Raw genomic sequence first — 23,667 nt, 5'->3', positions numbered from 1 at the left:
AGGTAAGAGGAAAAGAGGAAGGCCTAAGATGAGGTTTATGGATGTGGTGAGAGAGGACATGCAGGCGGTTGGTGTGAAAGAGCATGATGCAGAGGACAGGAAGAAATGGAAACGGATGATCCGCTGTGGCGACCCCTAATGGGAACAGCCGAAAGAAGATGATGATGACTTGTTTGTGTTTCTGCTTCTTTTGCTTGGGTTGGGTTTGTTTTGCCTGTGTTTGATTATTAATTAATTAATTTATTTTTCTGAAGGGGTGCTGCTGTTGGATCCCTCACAGCACCCGTGCAAGGTTTATGCTGCATAATACTTGATTTTCTTTTAATTCAGATTGCATTGAGCTGGAGAAATAGTCAAATGGAAAATCATTTACCATGTTCTTTGAGTAAATGTGATCTTGGCTTTGGCATATTTATGTAAGGGGGTGTGATTTGCAAGCAAAAATGCTGTATTTTAGGTGTACTCTGCTTAGCTCATTTTAGTTATGAGCACTTGAAATACTGCCATGACCTACAGATGTGAGAAACTTCTCCATAAAATAGTGGACCCTACTTGGAGATAGTTATAGTTGATGGGTGTTTTTTGAACTTGTGTCAAGAAGAGTTACTTATGTCAAGAAGAGTTGTTTCTGTAGGAGAGTAAAGAACTTGTGCAGCAGTTCTAGCAGATGCAGTTTGTCACAGGTTGTGCAGTTGTTTCATAACATTCATACTTTTGTAATGCCTGGTAATATAGTGCAGAGGATAAAGGCTATAGGACTGATTACAAGTTTTATTCTGAAGTTCTGGGGTTGAGTCTGTTAGCCTGCTTAGTGAGACTCTGTCTAAAATGTTGTGGTTAGGTTGCTGAGAAATACGGCAGAGTTGCAGTAATGTTCTGTGTTTAGATGCGTTTAGTTGCTGCTAACTGCCGCTGTTTGTATTAGTTTGTCAGAAATAGTTATAGTCCTTAAATAAATGTATAGTGTACTGATATTGGCTGAAACGCTCATCTTAATATTTACAAAGTCAACACTGGAAGATCAACTTTGCAGACCCCAACATGCTACTACACATGTGCCAGTTGACAGTCTTGGTGCATGCAAAATGTTACAACAAACATTAAATTAAAACATTGTTTTTTTGCTGGTGGTTAACCCCCCCCCCCCCTGCAACCCCCATGTGGTGGCTGCGCTATCACACACCTTGCTAATTATATGTATTAACTCCGAGATTACTCAGTCTCTGGGGAAAGGGTATAATTCCCTACCCTGAGAACTGTGTGGTCTCGCAGACATGCTGATAGTCTGTTTAGTCAATCAAATTTTGTCGGCTAAACAAATGTCGACCTTAGCCAATTTAAGTAAAACCATATGTAATATAGGATCTATATCAGCATATCGAACTTTAATTAGCCGAATACGAAAAGGCCAACACAGAAATCTTGAATGGCAACTTGTTCGAATGTGTAAATGTTCGAGTTAAAATACCGAATTTATAGTTGGCCAACTTACATTTATGACGTGAAATGCAACTACATGATCGTGCAAGTGCATGAAACAAAATAAGACATATGTAGGTAAATAATATAACCATACAACGTATAATGTTAGTATGTGTGCCAGTGGAATAGTGACATATTATAATATAAAACAGTATATGTTTTGTGTACTTGCTACGATGGTAATAAATACAGTGAGTAACACATAGTTTATGTGCGTTCTATGTGTCAATTTGACAATGGCGGATTTCAGATATACCATCTGTATTATAGCAATAACCCACGCCTGGGTGTGGGTAATGCTAAATTTACCCACGGTTGGCGTGGTTTCGCCCTCGGGACCAAACAAAGCCAACCGTGGGTAAGTTTAGCATTACCCACACCGAGAAGTGGGTTATTGCTATTATACCATGACATTATTTAAGAAAAGAAACTATTACTTTTCTTAAATAATGGCATAGTATAATGCCTGTTTACTGCCCTTCCGCAGATGTCTGGCATCCGCGCGCAGTACATCAGAGCTGTGGGCAAAAGCAACGGAGAAAGCAAGATCTCCGTTGCTTTTTCAGTGTTCGCTATGTTAAATGAGTTTAACATAGTGAGACAGTTTTAAAATAAGCAACGGAGATGTCCATTGCTTATTTTAAAACTGTCTCTGTATGTTAAACTCATTTAACATAGCGAAACACTAAAACAAAAGCAACGGAGATCTTGCTTTCTCCGTGCTAAAACACTGTCTCGCTATGTTAAATGGGTTTAACATGGCGAGACAGCTTTAAAATAAGCAATGGAGATCTCCGTTGCTTATTTTAAAGCTGTCTCACTATGTTAAACCCATTTAACATAGTGAGACAGTGTTTTAAAAAAACGAGTTATACTAATGGAAAAAAGTCCGGGCGACCGGACCTTTTTCCATTAGTATAACTCGATTTACAACGGGCACGCTGGCCAATCAGCGTGCACGTTTTGGGGTGGTCATGGTATAATAAATGTGTTGGTGCGTGAACAGAACAGGATCAATGAAGTGCGACTACAATTGCAGTCTGGCTGTCCACTGTCCCCTAAAAAACGCAAGAGTGTTGACAAGCAACGTCGTATGCAGGCAGTGTTAGCTAATAGGAATGAGTATTCCGCATGTGAATTCCTTAGGATGATAGCTCTACTACTTAAGGTTTGAATTGAGGTGACATTTCAGCCGTGCTATTCAGAATACACTATTTTTTGTATTTCGGTTACGTGAATTCTGTTCTACACATCTGGGTTATGTTTTTAACGTTTATTTGACACACTGCCGACATGGGTTTATTATACTTTACTTTTTTTCCGTTATTGTGTGCTTTAGGAAGCTGGAGTTGGCCAACTAATGGCAATTCGATATTTTTAGTTTCTGTGTTTTCAATGTTCGGCCATGTTGTCGTTTGAGATTTATATGTCGGCCTTTTCATATTCAGCTAATTTAACGTTCGATATGCTGATACAGACCCTTTATATATATATATATATATATATATATATATATATATAATGTAAAATGTGTGTATGTGTGTGTTTATATAGACACACACACACACACACAAATATTATTCAGGGGCAAAGTTGTGCTTCCAGCCTCTGATGTAATTATTGTAACTCCAGGGTTGCAGTTGCCACTACAATATTTTCTGTGTACCCTCCTTCCCTCATGGAGGGTTATTTCCTGCAGCCTTTCTGAACATACGTTTTTAGATTGTACTGGAGCTTTTGAAAATTGATTTTGTTTTTCCTTACTCGTTACCTGATTATTGACTGAAGGTGATTCTGTGAATTTTCTATCTTGCATACCACTGTACCAGTCATCATTATTTATGGGTAGGCTTGGGCATTGCAGTTAAGTTTAGTGTGAAGCGTTGCCACCTTTGAAAGTTTTTACTGATTTATCATTACAGTTAACTGTGCATTATTTTGTGTTAGAGCAGTGTCAAGAGCTGCTGATATGCTATTTCTGTTGATTGAGCTGCACATTTTAATTTATTTTTAATTGAATTGTTGCAAGTCTTTCCTCTTTTTCTGTGTACGCATACTTGACTAAGATGTATTATTTCCAAGCTTTAGGGCTCAACCCCCTCCTTGGTGACTTTGTCCATTTTCCCTAGTGAGTAGTTGCTTTCTGTATGTACTGTATCCATTGCCCTTTGCTGATCTTGGAAGTGAACATTAAGTAAGCAGGTCATGGCTCACACTGAATAAAAAATTACTCCTAGGATTGGGTGTTTCGGTACAAATTCAGTTAATTTTATGAGTAAAAACATTTATTTCTTTATTTTCTTTAACAGGTGGCTTTTTCTCTAGCATTTTCAGCAGTTTGTTTGGTACACGTGAAATGAGGATATTGATTCTGGGCTTGGATGGAGCAGGAAAGACAACAATTCTCTACAGACTGCAAGTTGGAGAAGTAGTTACTACCATTCCTAGTAAGTCTTAAGTAGCTGGAACTTATTTGTTAAGAAGAGCCTTCACTGGAAATGGTTTTATTGCAGTTCAATCGAAATGCATAGGAGCTTTATCTGAACTGTATCACAACCCTCATTGTTTTTTTTTTTTTTTTTTTTTTTTTTTTAGCATGACCTGCCATTTTGTATGTCAGTGATTTTGTCATTGTTCTTCAGTCTGATGTAGCACTGTGCTGGCTGGGAATATAGCATCAAAATAAGGTTATGCACATTTAAAAGCCTATAAGTAACCATACTGACTTTAGCATTTCTATCAATTTAAAACAAAACTGAGTAGTATATAATTGTGAAATCTGTGGCATACCACAACCAGCAAGAAAGCTTAAAAAATTGCAGCGTTTCTTCTAGTTCTCCTAGTTTGCACTGATCTTTTTTTTTCAGTTTTATACAGCAGTAAATACCTCTAAATAGTTCTGTTTGAAGGGAAAATACAAGGGAGAAAGCTGCTGCTAGTAGTGTTTTATCCCTGAAACAGAATGTGGCCTTTGTTTTGTTTCAAATGCATCTCTCAGCCAGTTTAGGGATCTGTCTGTGTTATAAAATTGTAGACTATCTTTTTACTAGTAAACGTGCCTTAGTACTCAGGTGAGATGGTTTCTGATTAAGGAATATACAGATTGTGTATCATTTAGCTTTGAGAGTTTACTTTCTTCACCTGAGCAGAGAATTCATTTTCGGAAAGTCTTGTGGACCTTTTGTTTTAATGGCACTTTTGTTTCCCTTTTTTGGTAGTCTCTTAAAGCTCATGAGAACTGTTTGAGGTAAAGCTTTGTTTTTCTACAGGAGTTTTAACATACTTCTTACTTCTGAACAAAGTTGCTTTTTCAAATAATTATTGTTAAAAATTGCCTTATAAAGTCGCCTCAGAATGTGGAAACATAAAGCATGTGCCTCCTGATGGTCTGCATTAAGTATAGAATTCTTGCAGGATGTAATTATTATTGTTAGGACTGGCACAAAATAGTATTAATTAGAATATTTAAACCATCAGAATGTAAGTAGTTGCCAATATTTTCAAGTTAACAGTTTGACAAAGTTATATTGCCAGTCTGTTAAGTTAACAGACTGGCAAATGCTTAATTGATTTAAAATGCTGTAGATTATCTAATGAACCATAATTAGCACCTTTGCTAACAACAATGTAATTGCAATTTGCTGACACTATAATTAATGCAGGACACTGGCAATTGGCACGTAAATTACATGTCTTGAGTCATGAGTACATTTAAATCGGGGTGAGGGATGTTTTTCAACAAAATAGTGTTCATCATGTTTAATTCCCTATTAATACTTTTATGGTAATTCTGTTTTCTGGCCTTGTGGCATGTCATGTACAGGGATAATCATTTGTAATTCATAACGCCACTTAGTTTCAGTCCCTCCTTAGTGATACTCCCTTCTTAAAAGAAAGATTGCCTGTTCTGTAACAGGTCACGTTTTCGTATTCTATTTTCTTTTAGCGGTAGTTAATATAAGATCATTTTGCATTTGTCGATGGTCCTGTTTTGCCAGTACAGTTTTATTCTGAAGTAGCCTTCACTTTCCAGACAAAAAGGGATTCACTGCACAGAACATGGATTCTTATTCTGTCATGTAGCAACAGTGACATTTTAAAAATTTTTTAGAGGCTGGACAAACAGCAAGTTGGTGAAGAGTACAATCAATTTGTGTTCAGCTCCCTTACCTTGGAGCAAATGGCAGTTCAGGTTCATTCTTGTTTAAATGCTAGGCATTAGCAGTTGTGTAGCACCTCTATGACCATAACCTTGAGAAAGCAAGAGTTCGCTGCTGGTGTGCATTTGGTGTCTTTGTGCCACATCATCTCATTGTTGCAGTCGTGATGATGTAGACCTTGTGGCAGATGTAATCTGGTAGATTTTCCCAGTTTGCTGAATTTATTATTGATCAGAGAGTAGTTGTTTCATCTTTGCTTCACTTCTTGTTGCTAGTGTTCTGACAGGCCTGTCCTGTTTGCTTTCCAACTCCACCATTGTGCTTGTGTAGGCAGCTTGTCCTGAGAAGATTTTTTTTTTTTATTGCATCCAGCAGCGTTTCTTTGTGGATATACTATCAAAGATTTTTCTCTGTTTTACCTCCCACCCAACTCATGCTGCAACCTGTCCTCAATGAATAGCTACTTAAGATTTGGGGCTCTGTTTTACCCTATTAATGTTATTGAGACATTAGAATATTATCCTTAGTACTCCTGTTTCTTCTGCCCTTAGAGGTATACATACTAAAGCCCTTCGGTCCTTCCTTATATGACTTTAAAGCATTAATTGTTGGTCTTTGGAAAGCAGCATAAAATCGCATTATATTTGAGCTTTTTAACAGAATTGCTCACTTGCGTGCTGTAGGCAGTGTCATTTCAACATCCTGCTGAAATTTGATCTGGAGTCTTAAACTTTTGGGAAGATAACCCTTTTATTTCATACTGTTCCTTGAGTACCAGTATTGGTGGTATTTTCCAGGACCATAAGTTTAGTTGTCGTGTACTGTTTTAATGCTGTTGTCCCAAAAGGTGGTTTCACAGTATTCCCCTAGCATACTGGACCAGTGATGCTGGAAACCAGAGTAGCAGTAAAGGTTCTGTTTCATGGAATGGACATACTTAACAAAATCATGATATCTGTTATTTAGAACCATGTTGTGTGTCATGCAGCGACATCCGGCACTCGATGAAGTGTAAGCTGCACCTCTGCAGAGTACTGCTTTCATTTGTTACGGAACCTTGACGTATTGCAAGAGTCAGTTTTGTGTTTTTTAATGAGTAGTACCAAGAAGTATTTGCCTTTACACACACACCATTCTTTTGATACTCATGGCTATCGTTCTGATTTTAGGTTTCCTATTAGCCATGCAAATTAACTTTTTATCCGCTGAGAACCATTTTCAGTTATGATCCGGGTAACAAGGACAACTGCAAACAAGCTATCTTTCGGTCTAAATATGTAGACACACACCATGTACAGATACATACACATATGATTGTGTAGGGTCTTTAGGTTGGTCATAAGCATCATGATTTTGAAGAATGAAAAAACACAAGGAGGAAGAAAATGCAGACTTACAGGAAGTAATGAAAGGTCATGCTTAATTTATTTATTTATTTTATTTTACATTTGTTGACCGGGAATGTCTGACTGAGCCAAAGCCCTTTTTCATCAGAGACCTGGGGAGAAAAGCTCCAGTAAATAGATATAATATTTTGTCATTATTAACAGGTATTATACATACCAAGCACATCTTTTCCACAAGACTCTGCTATGCTGTTGTAGCATTTCTTTACAGCTAGTTTCTTTGAGGAACATGCACAGTTTTGTCCTTCATTGCACCACATAGGAAATATGTCCTGAATAGAATGAGGTCTCTACACATAGCACTGTTACCAGTATGTATAAAGAGACTGAGAATTTTTTTTATTTTATTTATATTCTTTACCAGGTTAGTGAACTTATTACTGTCAACCAGTTTCGGGCTCAGTCCTGGTTCCTGTTGGTATTGCTTTTATTTCTGCACGCCATTACTTCTACTGCTTTTGTGTTTTGCCACACTGCTTATTTACTTTTAGATCATCTAAATATGAACACACAAAGGTTCTTTAACACCCTTTAAATTTTCACATTTTAAACAATGACATGCATACATTAATAGAAAAGAAAACGGTACTAAACACTTTACATTTTTTCATGCATTGTAAAGGTGTGCTTTCTTTTCAGCAGTCCTCATTTACTGCAGCATTATATAAATTACTCAATTCCTGTCTTTCCTTAAACATCAGTCCTCCCCTGAACATTGTTCTGCATGTGTTGTTCCCACACATTCCAGTATTTGTATGTAATTTGCTCTTTCCCTTTCCTAAAGGTCCCACAGTTCTTTTTTTTTTTTATCTCGTTTAGAACATTCAGTACTTCAGTTACATTTTGGTTATATTTTGATTTCCATTTTCCAGTAATTGCTTTTCTGGCTGTCAGTGGCTTTAAACAAATGAATAAATCGGATCCAACATCCTGTCTAAAAGAATAATTTCCTTAAAAAAAGAATCATTTCCTTAAAAAAAAAAAAAAAAAAAAAAAAAAAAAACCTTTGTTGCCACTGTTTGCTTCCTCAATATTTCTGACAAAGTACTTTAAGAAATTTTTAAAATTTGCCATCTGCTTACATTCCCTCCCAAAAAACATGCTGCCAGTTAACTCTTTTTCCATTGTACCTCCAGCATTTGATACGTATCTGTGGAAGCATTTTCGCATTCTCTGAAGTCCACTTGAGGTGCAAAAGTACCTATGCAGACACCTCCGAGCAAAAATCCTAAATCCTCTGGACCTGTTACATACTTGAAAGCCATACAGATGTTCTTCCATTGTTTCTGTGTATATTGCTTTTCCATTCTTTCTTCCCATGCTTTTTGTCCAAGTCATATGGTTATCATTCAGTGTTTTGTATACCCTACTAATTATCACTTTTTTAAATGTCAGTTTCTTTTATGGATTCAATTAAAAACTCCACCACAGTTGGATTTCATTTAACACTCCTTTGTTCTTCCTCTCTGCCTATACTCTTATCGATCATTGGTAGGGAATGCAATCTCTAACCGGCATTCCAACTTTCTGCTCGGCCTCATCCCATCCCATCTCATTTCCTTTCCATCTTTATTATTTGCTCCTATTACCTTGGTTCCTTTGCTAATTTTCTCCAGTAAATCCCAGGCCCCTCTTGTCTGTTTGCTGTATCTCTGCTTGCAGTCAAACCTATTGGTGAAATCTCCTTTCTCTGTTCTCATTTTGGTTTAGTTCTTAGAATACTTATATTCATAAAGCAGCAGAAAGTATTCTAATGGTCTGTGTGGTTGTTTGTTGTTCTCCTGAAGGACATTCATCTGCAGCCAAAGTCCTACTGTTTCCTTATTTGCTCCCTCTCCCCACCTGTTTCTTCGTTGTCCTTTCTACATTGATTTATGACCCTCTGCTTGTATCGTGTGTGCGTATGTATGTATATGTATATATGGATCACCTTTAAAACCTCGAAATCGCGTTTGCCCGACACACTAATGACCGACACCAAAAGACCGACAACAAAAAACGCCGACAACGCAAAACACCGAAAACCATTACACCAACACACTACACGTAAACAACACAGTACACTACATAACATATGCACTATCCCTAACCCAAACCCTAACCCTAAGGTCCGACACTACCGCACACTTACCCTACCTGCACCCTAACCCTAACTCACTTACCCACCCCTAAACCCACAGTCCCTCACTATCGCACACACACCCTACCTGCACCCTAACCCTAACTCACTTACCCACCCCTAAACCCACAGTCCCTCACTATCGCACACACACCCTACCTGCACCCTAACCCTAACTCACTTAACCCACCCCTAACCCACAGTTCCTCACTATCGCACACTTACCTGTCCGCTCCCTAACACTAAATCCCTCACTCGATCGCACACTTACCGAGTCCGTCGGGTTCTCACCTTGTCGGTCATCTGCGTTGTCGGTATTTTCGTCCCGTCAGATTCCGTGTCGGCCAAACGCGTTGTCGGGCATCTAAAGGTGACCCGTATATATATATATATATATATATATATATATATATACACACACACACACAGAGATACACACATATATATGAGCCTTAACTCTGTTAGCTCTAAAGTATCCCTTTTTCAAATCAGAAAATCCTAAACCACCTTGTTCTGTGTGAGAATCAACTTATCCCACTTAACTCTGGCCTTCTTCCCCTCCCAAATAAACTCCTTCACCTCTTTATTAATTATGGTCCACATCTTCTCCTCCTCCAGTTGATAAAAATACACTGACTTTTATGTGAAACTAAAGGGATTAGAAATGTTTTCACTGCTTGGATATTGCTATTCGCATCAATAATTGAGAACTTCCAACTTCTCAATTTTGGGTGTCTTTTCTTGTTTAGTCTCTCTCTTCACATATGCACGTAAGTACTTAATCTTGTCATATCACCATAAATACAGACATTGCTGAACCAATTCACTTGTGGGTACAGAATTTACCAGTATAGCCTTTGCTATATTGCCATGTATTTTATATCTTGAAACGACTTGAAACTGTCTCAGATTGTTCCACAACAGGTAGATGTACATAATATCAGCAAGTAAAGTTAACTTTTCTTGATTACCATACTATTTAAGCCCCTGAATTTGATAGTCCCTTCGTTTCTTTACCAGTGGCTCTAAATTCTTCTTCTTCCGGCTGTTCCCATTAGGGGTCGCCACAGCGGATCATCTGTTTCCATTTCTTCCTGTCCTCTGCATCATGCTCTTTCACACCAACCACCTGCATGTCCCCTCTCGCCACATCCATAAACCTTATCTTTGGCCTTCCTCTTTTCCTCTTACCAGGCAGCTCCATCCTTAGCATCCTTTTCCCAATATACCCAGCATCCCTCCTCAGCACATGTCCAAACCAACTCAATCTCGACTGTCTTGCTTTGTCTCCAAACTGTCCAACCTGAGCTGACCCTCTAATATACTCATTCCTAATCCTGTCCATCCTAGTCACACCCAGTGCAAATCTTAACATCTTTAACTCTGCCACATCCAGCTCTGACTCCTGCCTTTTCGTCAGTGCCACCGTCTCCAACCCATATAACATAGCTGTCCCCACTACCCTCTTGTAGACCTTCCCTTTCACTCTTACTGGTACCTATCTGTCACAAATCACTCCTGACACTCTTCTCCACCCATTCCACCCCGCCTGTACTCTCTTCTTCACCTCTCTTCCACACTCACCATTACTCTGAACTGTTGATCCCAAGTACTTAAACTCATCCCCCTTTACCAACTCTACTCCCTGCATCCTCACCATTCCTCTACCCTCCCTCTCATTTACACACATATATTCTGTTTTAGCCCTGCTGACCTTCATTCCTCTCCTCCCTAAAGCACATCTCCACCTCTCCAGGGTCTCCTCGACCTGGTACCTACTCTCACTACATATCACAATGTCATCTGCAAATATCATAGTCCATGGGGCCTCCTGTCTGATCTCATCTGTCAACCTGTCCATCACCACTGCAAATAAGAAAGGGCTCAGAGCTGATCCTTGATGTAATCCCACCTCCACTTTAAACGTATCTGTCCCTCCCACCGCAGTCCTCACCAATGTCACACTACTCTCGTACATATCCTGTACCACTCTTACATACTTCTCTGCCACTCCCGACTTCCTCGTACAATACCACAACTGCTCTCTAGGCACCCTGTCATATGCTTTCTCTAAGTCCACAAAGACACAATACAACTCCTTCTGACCTCCTCTGTATTTCTCCAACAACACTCTCAGAGCAAATATTGCATCTGTAGTGCTCTTTCCTGGCATGAAACCATACTGCTGATCACTAATCATCACCTCCCTTCTTAACCTAGCTTCCACTACTTTCCCATAACTTCAAGTTGTGATTGATCAATTTTATCCCTCTGTAGTTACTGCAGCTCTGCACATCACCCTTATTCTTAAAAGTAGATACCAAAACACTTTTTCTCCACTCCTCAGGCATCCTCTGACTTTCCAAAATTTCATTAAACAATCTGGTTAAAAATTCCACTGCCATTTCTCCTAAGCAAATGCTTCCACTGATATGTCATCTGGGCCAACAGCCTTTCCATTCTTCATCCTCTTCATAGCTGTCCTTACTTCCTTCTTGCTAATCTGTTTCACTTCTGATTCACTGTCCCCACATAATCCAACCTTCTCTCCCTCTCATTCTCTTCATTCATCAACCCTTCAAAGTACTCTTTCCATCTACTCAACACACACTCCTCACTTGTGAGTACGTTTCCCTCACTGTCCTTTATCACCCTTACCTGCTGCACATCTTTCCCAGCTCTGCCCCTCTGTGTAGCCAATCGGTGCAGGTCTTTTTCTCCCTCTTTAGTGTCCAATCTCTCCTACAACTCTCCATATGCCTTATCCTTAGCCTTCGCCACCTCTCTCTTTGCCATGCGCCTCATCTCCTTATACTCTTGTCTACTTTCTTCATCTCTTTAACAATCCCACTTCTTCGCCAGCCTCTTCCTCTGTATACTCTCCTGTACTTCCTCATTCCACCACCAGGTCTCCTTATCCTCCTTCCTCTGTCCAGATGTCACACCAAGCACCTTTCTAGCAGTCTCCCTTACTAGCTGTGCTGTAGTTACCCAGATATTTGGTAAGTCTTCACTGACTCCTAGTGCCTGTCTTAACTCTTCCCTGAACTCCACCTCACAATCACCCTTTTTTAACTTCCACCATTTAACCCTTGGCACTGCTTTCACACTCCTCCTCCTCTTCTTGATCACCAACGTCATCCTACAGACCACCATTCTATGCTGCTTAATTACACTTTCCCCATTCACTACTTTACAGTCTCTAATCTCCTTCAGACTGGCCCTCCTACATAAGATATAATCCACCTGTGTGCATCTTCCTCCACTCTTGTACATCACCCTATGCTCCTCCCTCTTCTTAAAGTACGTATTCACCACAGCCATGTCCATCCTTTTCGCAAAATCCACAATCATCTGACCTTCTGCATTCCTCTCCTTAACACCATACCTACCCATCAGTTATTCATCCCCTTTGTTCACTTCACCAACATGCCCATTGAAGTCCACTCCAATCACTAGTCTCTCACCCTTGGGTACACTCACCACCACTTCATCCAACTCACTCCAAAACTTTTCTTTCTCATCCATCGCACACCCAACTTGTGGAGCATATGCACTAACAACACTCATCATTACACAATAAATTTCAAGCTTCATAAACATCACTCTATCAGACATTCTCTTCACCTCCAAAACTCTCTTGGCATACTGTTCCTTTAGGATAACCCCTACCCCATTTCTCCTGCCATCCACACCATGATAGAACAATTTGAACCCGCCTCCTATACACCTGGCCTTATTTCCCTTCCATCCAGTCTCTTGCACACGCAATATATCAACCTTTCTTCTCTCCATCATATCGGCTAGCTCTCTCCCTATACCAGTCATACTGCCAACATTCAAAATTCCTACCCTCACTACTACACTCCTAACCTTCCTCCTCTCTTCCTGCCTTCGGGCATGCCTTCCCCCCTCCTCTTCTCCTTCGGTCAACAGTAGCCCAATTTCCACCAGCACCCTGTTGGCTAACAGTACTGGTGACGGTCATTGTTAACCCGGGCCTCAACCGATCCGGTATGGAAATATGAAATGTTCTCTGCATAAGTAATTTGGCAGTGGTTTTACGCCGGATGCCCTTCCTGACGCACCCCTCCCCATTTATGTGGGCTTGGGACCAGCACAAAGAAATGCACTGGCTTGTGCATCCCCTAAATATAAAACCAAAAAAACAACAGAAGAGGCTCACCACGGCTTAATTTCAAGAAATTTAATATGGACAAGACACAAAATCCATTAGTAAGCGCTTTCACGTTTTAAAAACGTTTTATTAGACTTTAACGTATTAGTCACCATCGTTCTACTTTTTATATGACCTGCAAGGTGTGTTCCTCCAATCTCTTACTACATACAATTATGACATCACAAAAAATCATTTGAACAATCGGTCTTCATAAAATCACCATATATATTACTGTTGTATACTAATATATGTATATAATATATCAAAAATGTATAGTATATAATAAAACCTTAGTATAAACTAAATATGCCTAACATATCTACATATGTCAAAATCTATTATGTTTATTCCATGTAAATTACTAGTAAAGGCCTAGACTAATAGATCAAATAACATTATTTATGTGCAAAACAGTGATTATGAAGAATACATATAAAAACATTTAAACATGGTGAATACATATTTAAATATATATATATTAGGACTCTCAATAACTAAATACCTAATCACATTGTTAACTCTACAATATCTATTAAATGTAAAAACTAAGTAATCATATATTTCATAATCCATATCTATCATGAAAATGTCACAGTTTATTAAAAAGTCATACTGTTTATATTAATATAAAACTAAACACTAACTCGTATTAATTCTGTATAAAATCTAAAAAAAATCAATATATTAAACTATAACTCCGACACTGACAACTATAACATACAGTAGCTAATGTGCATAAGGTTGCACAGCTAAAAAAGGTTTGAGTGTAACATTATCATTTAAACCATTTGTTTTGTGTGCTTGTAGCCTTATTATCCATCTATTCTCTTGCCCTTCAGTGTAGTTTTTAACATCCCCTAACCTACCCCAATTCTTAATCAATTCCAGAGCTCTAAACTTAAACTTGTGTGTTGTACCATGCCTCATTATATATCTAGCTAATGCATTTCCTTTATCCTCTTTATTAGTAGCATATACATGTTCCCTAACACGTTCCCTAAGAGTTCTATTCGTCTTGCCTACGTAGAAGGACTTGCATAATTGACATTGAGCTAAGTACAATAAATCCCTAGATGTGCAATCTGCATAGTATTTAAAAATATATTCATGTCCAGTATATGGGTGTATGAATTTATTATCACCTGCCATGTACATGCACTGATTACATCGTCTACAGGGAAAAGTCCCTTTCCTTTCAATATGGGGTCTCTCTTTCTATTGTTTCCTCATAACATAGTAGTCTCTTTAGCGACTTCATATTCTTATATGTAAAACTAGGTTTTGGCCCTACCAGTTCAGATATCCTATCATCTATAGTTAATAGTCCCCAGTTATTATTTATTATTTCTTTAATTTTTAAATTTCTATTAGTGAACGGAATCACTACCCTATTTTTCTTGGTGCCTTGTTCTTCATCATGAGCCATATCATTGTTTCCTCTATTCTTATAAAAGAATTGTTTACCTTTTCCTACCCTCTGTATAGTACTCTCTTCAAATAGTTTATCCACTTCTTTCTTATGGTATCCTCTTTCTGTAAAATTCTCTGTCAGAGTCCTTTGATTCTCCTGGTAACTACTATCCTGGCTAGTTAGCCTCGATACCCTTAATGCTTGGCCTTTTATAATGTTTGGATAAATGTGTCCAGGGTACGTACTATTACAGTGTAGCAAACTATTTTTCCAACAAGGTTTTCTGTACATATTAGTATGCATTTCATTAGCCATCTTAATCAGTTGTACATCTAGCAACTCTATTTGTTGAAGTGAACTATTTCATTTGAATCTTAAAAAAATTGTTGTCCCATTCACATAGGTGACAAAATCATCCAATTGCTGCTTGGTTCCACTCCAAATGAAAAAAATATCCACAAACTGTCTGTAGTAGTTTATATAACCTCTAAATAATGTGTCACCCAACACATAAGTGCCTTCCCAGTATGCCAAAACTAAATTGGCATACGAGTTTGCACATGGTGTCCCCATAGCGACCCCTTTCTTTTGTAAATATTTCTTCTCATACATAAACACATTATTGCTTAGCACTATATCTAATAGTAGCAAACATTGCATAATGAGATCTCTAGGGACCCCTTTTTGAATTAAAAGTAATCTTACATACTCCATTCCTGTTGTGTTGGGTATCGAAGTAAATAGAGAAACTACATCTAATGTGACTAACAAGTCACTGGTAATGTCTTCTACAGAAGAGACGTATTCTGCATAACTGTCTTTAAAATTGTTGGGTATCCTTAACCACTGACTCAACCTCGTCCACCACTGGTCTAAACTGTTTCTTCATTCTGTTCTGTGGCAACCAAACCTGTTGTTCCATCTGTCAAATTGGTAGCAGAAAAGAACAGAACACACTTGCTTCTGCTGAATTATTTGTGGTAACAAAGGCAGGAGCACTATTGACCCTCTGATTTTCTTTTCTTTTAACATCCGCTTTTTTCAAACAGAATGAAGAAACGGAAAACTTCAGAGGAGAGGCACGAATTTCAGCGGAAGGTACTTTGGCCAATGCAACGGACGTAGTCATTAATATCTCCAGGTTGACTGAGTATGAAAGGTCTTTATTAAATAAGGGCCTTTCGTTTATACCTTCGAGGACAACAGATGTGACTGATATAATGATAGATATCAAAATGTTTACTAGGAATGTAGGCTTGAAAATGCTTTTTGGATGTAATAATAACAATAATAGAAATGTTTTTAAAAAACCTTCTACTTTTATACCACCAGCACACCCGCTGCTTGAAGCATTTGAAAGGCTTGTGAAAGGGATTTAATTCAGTTTTCTATGTGTCAAGATAATAAACCAGATTTTTATAATTTAAATTATGGTGAGAATGAAGCTATTAGAAGACTGCAAGAAAATAACAAAATTGTAATTGGACAGGCCTATAAGGGTGGTGCTATAGTAGTGCTAGATCATGAAATGTATGTTAATAAAATGAGATTGTTATTAGACGATAATGAAACGTATCAGACTTTGAATGCAATATTGCTAGATAGGATTATTAAGAATGTTCATGGTGAATTATATTACCTGTTTTTATGTAACATGATTGATTGCTGACTTGTGTAAATATTTCTCAGTGGAGAAACCAGTAATCCCTGTTTTCAGGGTACTACCAAAAGAACATTAGGTCTTATGGGTGGGTCCATTAAAACCTTTAGTCTCGGGAGGGGGCTGGCTAACTGAGCCACTATCGATCTATTTAGAAAAACAGTTTAGACCAGTGGTGGACGAGATTGAGTCAGTGGTTAAGGATACCCAACAATTTTTACAGAGTTATGCAGAATACGTCTCTTCTGTAGAAGACATTGCCAGTGACTTGTTCGTCAGATTAGATGTAGTTTCTCTATTTACTTCAATACCCAACACGACAGGAATGGAGTATGTAAGATTACTTTTAATTCAAAAAGGGGTCCCTAGAGATCTCATTATGCGATGTTTGCTACTATTGGATATAGTGCTAAGCAATAATGTGTTTATGTATGAGAAGAAATATTTACAAAAGAAAGGGGTCGCTATGGGGACCCCATGTGCAAACTCGTATGCCAATTTAGTTTTGGCATACTGGGAAGGCACTTATGTGTTGGGTGATACATTATTTAGAGGTTATATAAACTACTACAGACAATTTGTGGATATTTTTTTTAATTTGGAGTGGAACCAAGTAGCAATTGGATCCAAGTAGCAATTGGATGATTTTGTCACCTATGTGAATGGGACAACAAATATTTTAAGATTCAAATGGAATAGTTCACTTCAACAAATAGAGTTTCTAGATGTACAATTGATTAAGATGGCTAATGAAATGCATGCTAATATGTACAGAAAACATTGTTGGAAAAACAGTTTGCTTCAGCGTAATAGTATGCACCCTGGACACATTTATCCAAACATTATAAAAAGCCAAGCATTAAAGGTATCGAGGCTAACTAGCCATGATAGTAGTTATCAGGAGAATCAAGGAACTCTGACAGAGAATTTTATAGAAAGAGGATACCATAAGAAAGAAGTGGATAAACTATTTGAAGAGAGTACTATACAGAGGGTAGGAAAAGGTAAACAATTCTTTTATAAGAATAGAGGAAACAATGATATGGCTCATGACGAAGAACAAGGCACCAAGAAAAATAGGGTAGTGATTCCGTTCACTAATAGAAATTTAAAAATTAAAGAAATAATAAATAATAACTGGCGACTATTAACTATAGATGATAGGATATCTGAACTGGTAGGGCCAAAACCTAGTTTTACATATTAGAATATGAAGTCGCTAAAGAGACTACTATGTTTATGAGGAAACAATAGAAAGAGAGACCCATATTGAAAGGAAAGGGACTTTTCCCTGTAGACGATGTAATCGGTGCATGTACATGGCAGGTGATAATAAATTCATACACCCAGATACTGGACATGAATATATTTTTAAATACTATGCAGATTGCAGATCTAGGGATTTAGTGTACTTAGCTCAATGTCAGTTATGTAAGTCCTTCTATGCAGGCAAGACGAATAGAACTCTTAGGGAACGTGTTAGGGAACATGCATATGCTACTAATAAAGAGGATGAAGGGAACGTGTTAGGGAACATGTATATGCTACTAATAAAGAGGATGAAGGAAATGCATTAGCTAGACATATAATGAGGCATGGTACAACACACAAGTTTAAGTTTAGAGCTCTGGAATTGATTAAGAATTGGGGTAGGTTAGGGGATGTTAAAAACTACACTGAAGGGCAAGAGAATAGATGGATAATAAGGCTACAAGCGCACAAAACACATGGTTTAAATGATAAGGTTATACTCAAATCTTTTTTTGCTGCGCAACCTTATGCACATTAGCTACTGTATGTTATAGTTGTCAGTGTCTGAGTTATAGTTTAACATATTGATTTTTTTTTTTTAGATTTTATACAGAATTAATACAAGTTAGTGTTAGTTATATATTAATATAAACACTGTATGACTTTTTAGTAAACTGTGATATTTTCATGATAGATATGGATTATGAAATATATGATTACTTAGTTTTTACATTTAATAGATATTGTATAGTTAACAATGTGATTAGGTAGTTATTGAGAGTCCTAATATATACATTTATATATGTATTCACCATGTTTAAATGTTTTTATATGCATTCTTCATATTCACTATTCTTTGCACATAAATTAATGTTATTTGATCTATTAGACTAGGCTTTACTAGTAACTTATATGGAATCAACCTAATAGATTTTGACATTATATGTAGATATGTTAGGCATATTTAGTTTATACTAAGTTAGGTTTTATTATATACTATAAATTTTATATATTATATACATAATTTAGTATACGACAGTAATATATATGGTGATTTTATGAAGATTGATTGTTCAATTGATTTTTTTGTGATGTCATAATTGTATGTAGTAAGAGATTGGAGGGACACATCTTGCAGGTCATATAAAAAGTAGAACAATGGTGACTAATACGTTAAAGTCTGATGAAACGTTTTTAAAACGTGAAAGCGCTTACTAATGGATTTTGTGTCTTGTCCGTATTAAATTTCTTCGAATTAAGCCATGGTGAGCCTCTTCTGTTGTTTTTTGGATTAGTAGTATTGGTCTGAAGAGGCACTTTACTCAGGACTGGTTGATTTTGTTTCTAAATATAAAACAGATAACTTATTCTGTCCTCAAACATACGTTGTCAGAAAGGAACCTTCCAACCGTAATCCTCACTTTGGTCTTTTTATGTATCCATCTAATTGACTATCTTAAAGAATGCAAAAGCTTACCATATCCCTGTTCAAAAGTCACAGATTTCTCTGAATGCCTTGTCCTCATTCTTAAACTCTGCTTTCCTCTGAGTCATCATTGTTTTATTAGATAGACAAACATCTGATAGCATCAGTTTTGACATGCCATTCTTTTAGCTAGTATAGATGTAAGCACTTTATAACCATGGTGAAAAATCAAAATTGCTTTATATGAAGCTGAGCCTGAAGAGTCTTTACCCTGTTAGACTAATGTAGCCAACATATCCCCCCCCACCCTGAACTGCCAGTACACCCCCGTTATATACAAATACATTAAATTAAATGTGGTGTGTGTGTGTGTGTGTGTGTGTGTGTGTGTGTGTGTGTGTGTGTGTATATATGGTTTAAATGTTAAAACCTTCCAGATCTTTATCACTTTCTTCAATCCCAGCTTCCAAACTTACACTGAAATGGCGTATTTCTGGAGATTTCCCTGTTGACTGATTATACATCACAATTTGTTTTCTCTTCCTGTAGTGGCTATTGATTACCTGCTTCTAACCTTGACATACTTAAGTCTTCCATAAATGTTTCTGTTTGTACCATTTCTTGGCTCTCACACACACTTACGTTTTCCATTTTATAGTGTTTTCAAAATGTCTCTTGATATCTCTCTAGGATGTATGGTTATTTACTTGCTTATAGACTCCCTAAGTTTGACAGCAACCCTTTTGTGCTTTGGAGTTGTTTTTAAAAATTGTTACTTAACAGCAACCTTTGTAAACTTGTGAATATTATCCACAGTAAATTCAGTTTTTAATGTAACACTAAACCCAGACCTTTTGCTCTGCGGTTTTATTCACATCCAAACAATAAACACATAGTCAGCAAAACAAGGAAATCAGTAGTCTTACCCAAAGAATAGGGCTCTTCTGATGAGTTTATTTGTTTACAGGGTAGAGCACTGATCTCTATGGACCTTTTTTAGACTCCATATGGAAGTGTTGTCTGGTTAAGAGAGTTGTTCAGAGTCGCATGGTGATGCAATGCAAGCTCAAGGAATCAAACCCAGGAACACAGAAAATAGCCCCTAAATCTGCAGCAGTTTCCAGACAGCAATGCTCCAATTTTACAGTTCTTTCCTTTTACATCGCAACTACACTGGTATGCAGGAACTAAGCAATGAAATGTATGATGTAGTAGGTAAGATGTACATTCACACACGTGATCAGCAGTTGCACCCTCCTTGGGTTACTGTGTATACATTCAATGTTTGCTTGCAGTCAGAGGAAAGAATGTGCACATTAATAGTAACCTAGAAGTTTATTTCATCTTCCGGCTGTGAGAACTGTATAGTGAAATCCATTGCACACCCCCCCCCCCCCATGCCTTTCCATCTTCTTTTCTCAGTAATCACATCCACAGACCCAGAATCAGGAGCAGATTTTAAATATTGGCTAGTATAACGAGTTTTGTATTGGCAAGCATTTTCTGAAGAGGATGAAATCTGAAACTCACATTGTTCTTATTTAGTGACTGTAATCTGCAATACTTTACCAGAAAAGCCACAGATTGTATGAGAAACAGACCACAAACATGAGGTTAAAAACCAGGGACAGTTGACCATCAGTTGCAGTTAAATGTATGACTGTACATCTCCGATATTTGTTTGGGATTAAGTGAATGAGTAAATTTCCAGGTAGTAGCTCAGTAATGTATCTCTGCCCATTTCTGTCAGAACCATACAAGTGTAGCCCATTGCAGCTCTCCTATGCCCTCCCAACTTTTTAAACTCAAGAGTCAAAGACCCAATATTAGGAACATATTTTTGGATAAGCTGCTAAAATAACAAACTTTGCATTAGCAGTCCATTTTCTGAATGAGTACAGTAAAAAGAAGAAAGGTACTGATGCAAAACCAGTGGAGCCGCACAAAACCAATAAATCCAAAAAAAAAAAAAAACAACCTAGGAGGCAACAACACAAGTGCTTTCACATAACTTTCCTTTATTAAGTGTAAGTAAAAGCCAATATACAGTCTGTTTAAATACTCTTAGATCACTTGATTATTAATTTCCGGAGGATATAAAGTCTGAAGCTGATGTGCCTGTCAGAGTCTGCATTTTTGGTTACATTCCGTTAACACTTCAGAGCCATAAGTGTCAGACAACTTTAATTCACATAAAAGTTAACAGAACACCAGATTTTACATAAATATACATTTTTTGGACAAGAACTATGCAACTCTAATGACTGCCATTACTGACTAAAAATCATCAGTGATTACCAGAATATTAAGATACTAACAAAGGTGTGGGGGTCAGTGCAGCTGATTTAAGGCTGTGTGCTCTTAACGATTTGCTCCTCGGACTATTTCTACATCTATGTGACCCCCCGTGAAGGTAGGTGAAGGCTGCCTGCCTAGCCAGATAGAATTTTGGAGATAATTCTGTCATTTGTAAATATTAATGTAAGCCACAGGCTTGTTCTCTTAAAGGTGAAAAGACAGCATTGGATATTGAACTGCAAAAATGTAACAACAGTGGACTCTGCTGTAAGAAAGCGAAGTTGAGCATTTTATGACTGTCTTTGATGTCAAAATTTCAGAGCTGATATGTCTAGTGGGAGGCATCCTGCATATTGTTTTAAGGCCAGAGGTAGTGACTAGAATTTGCATGTACAAATGTCCTTTATTGCTCTGGTTTCTGACCAGGTGTAAAGAATGTAAATGTAGTTTGTTAGCCTGGGAATACCAGAGAAGTGTGAAGAATGATGTCATGTGAAGCAGCTCTGTGTTATCAATTTAAAGAGAGAGAATCGGAGAACTCTGAGCATTTTGTCTTGAGAACATCCAACATCACCAGCACTGCCTGCTTCTAGTTGTAAGTAGGATTTTAGAACTGTGTTTTCTCTTAGATATAGCTAGGAAATAGGAAGATTAGACTAGTTTGTTTTCTGTGATGTCAGAACTTTTCTACCATATTATTTTAAGTATTTCTGTGTGATCTCTGAACTCCTGACTGGCACTGTGTAGTAAGAAGTATTGTCTTGTATTTATATTATTTATTAAATATTTTTAAACCTTTCAACTGTGGCTGTTTTGTGTAGAGATAATTTAAGCTCTAAAAGAACATTGCATGTGTATAATGATGCTGTACCAAGTCACTCCAAGTAAGTCTTGACTGTTGAGTCACACTTACCATTTGGATAATAATATTACACAGTAATAATTGGACACCCTTTTAACGGCCTTTGAGTAGCTGATAAATATTAGTGGGTGGTGGCAGCTGTTACTCCCTTTTAGACTGGGCAGAAAAGGGCCACAGCTGGAGAACCTGTGCCAGCCTTCCCCAGGAGTGTCTGTGTGGTTGTATAAACTCTTTTCTCAAAGCGTATTTGTATCAGCTACTTGGGCAGGGATGCAAAGCACTGGTTGGACTAGAGGGTGCTGGAGGTTTTAGCTTGCCCACTAGGCTGAGATCTGGACCCTATAGCTGTGCCAGTGGGGAGTCTTATTGGGGACCTGGAGAGAAAGGGAGCAACCAGCCCCAGACTGACTGTGATCTCTGTGGGCTCTTAAGAGAAATTGTACTTTACCGTGTGTATTTATTATTTCCCTATATGGATGCCCCTCACTGGTGTTAGTGGTGAAGATTGAGGCTCCTTGATTGCTGGGCCAGTGCACAGGCTTCAGACCCCCACACAAATAAACCACCAAAAAATCTTTATGTATATTGCAGATTGATGCCATGGAGATGTGAACTCTGTATTTATTGGCTTTCATTGCTAACTGAAATATATACACTGACTGCATGTACAGACAAGGGATGTGCAAACTCTCACTTGCACTCTCTCATCTCTGTCTCTCTCTCTCACTAAGTTCTGTTCTGAGCAGCCTAACATTAATGGAGGTTAATCAGAGTCCCTTTTACTGCATTACTGATGTTCTACAAAGTATATATGAGAGATGTACTTACTAATGTGATGTGGCTGGCATGTTTGGTCAGGCTTTACCACATTACTGACTGTGATCTGCAAAAATATTGGTAGAATGTACTATGAGCTGCCATCAACACAAATCCATGTGGCAGGTCATGTTGGTTAAACTTTACTGCGCCTCTATTTTTGTGCAGTAACATCTCCAGGAATTCTCTCTTCACTGGCTTGAATGTAAAGTCAGTGAAAGACCGACTTTGCGGATGAACTGTCAAATGTCAGTTGAATAAACCCCAGTTATTTGGGATTGGGGGGAAACTGGTTATTATGTGACAGTTTCTTTTCTTTATTTTTATGACATTTGTATGCCTCACTCCCAGCCAGCACTGGGCACTAGGCACCTACATAGCTCACCATGTAATGGATTTGGCCTTGAATCTAGCCCAGCCCCGTTATTGTATTTTGAGGAATGATGTGCAAATTCTATCTGGGTTATTTTGAGGAATGATATGCAAATTCTATCTTGGTTCCTGCTACTGAATTTACATCTTCCGTATCAAACATTTTCATATGTTTCTTCAGAAACTGCTAGTATAACTTCACTTCCCAAAGTTTCAGTTTTCAT

General features: G+C 37.9%; 1 protein-coding gene across 1 annotated transcript in view; it reads left to right on the top strand.

Annotated features, from left to right (window-relative positions):
• ARL1 (ADP ribosylation factor like GTPase 1) overlaps window positions 1-23,667 on the top strand; it is a 284,363-nt gene that overhangs the window by 39,832 nt on the left and 220,864 nt on the right. Inside the window, exon 2 of the mRNA XM_044087773.1 lies at window positions 3,792-3,929. Within this exon, the coding sequence (XP_043943708.1) occupies window positions 3,792-3,929 (138 nt within the window). The remainder of the gene's footprint in view (window positions 1-3,791; window positions 3,930-23,667) is intronic.

The sequence above is a fragment of the Protopterus annectens genome, chromosome 11.part0 (assembly GCF_019279795.1).
Source record: "Protopterus annectens isolate FY-2018-M chromosome 11.part0, PAN1.0, whole genome shotgun sequence".
NCBI lineage: Eukaryota > Metazoa > Chordata > Ceratodontiformes > Protopteridae > Protopterus > Protopterus annectens.
This window is presented reverse-complemented; position numbering and strand designations above follow the sequence as displayed.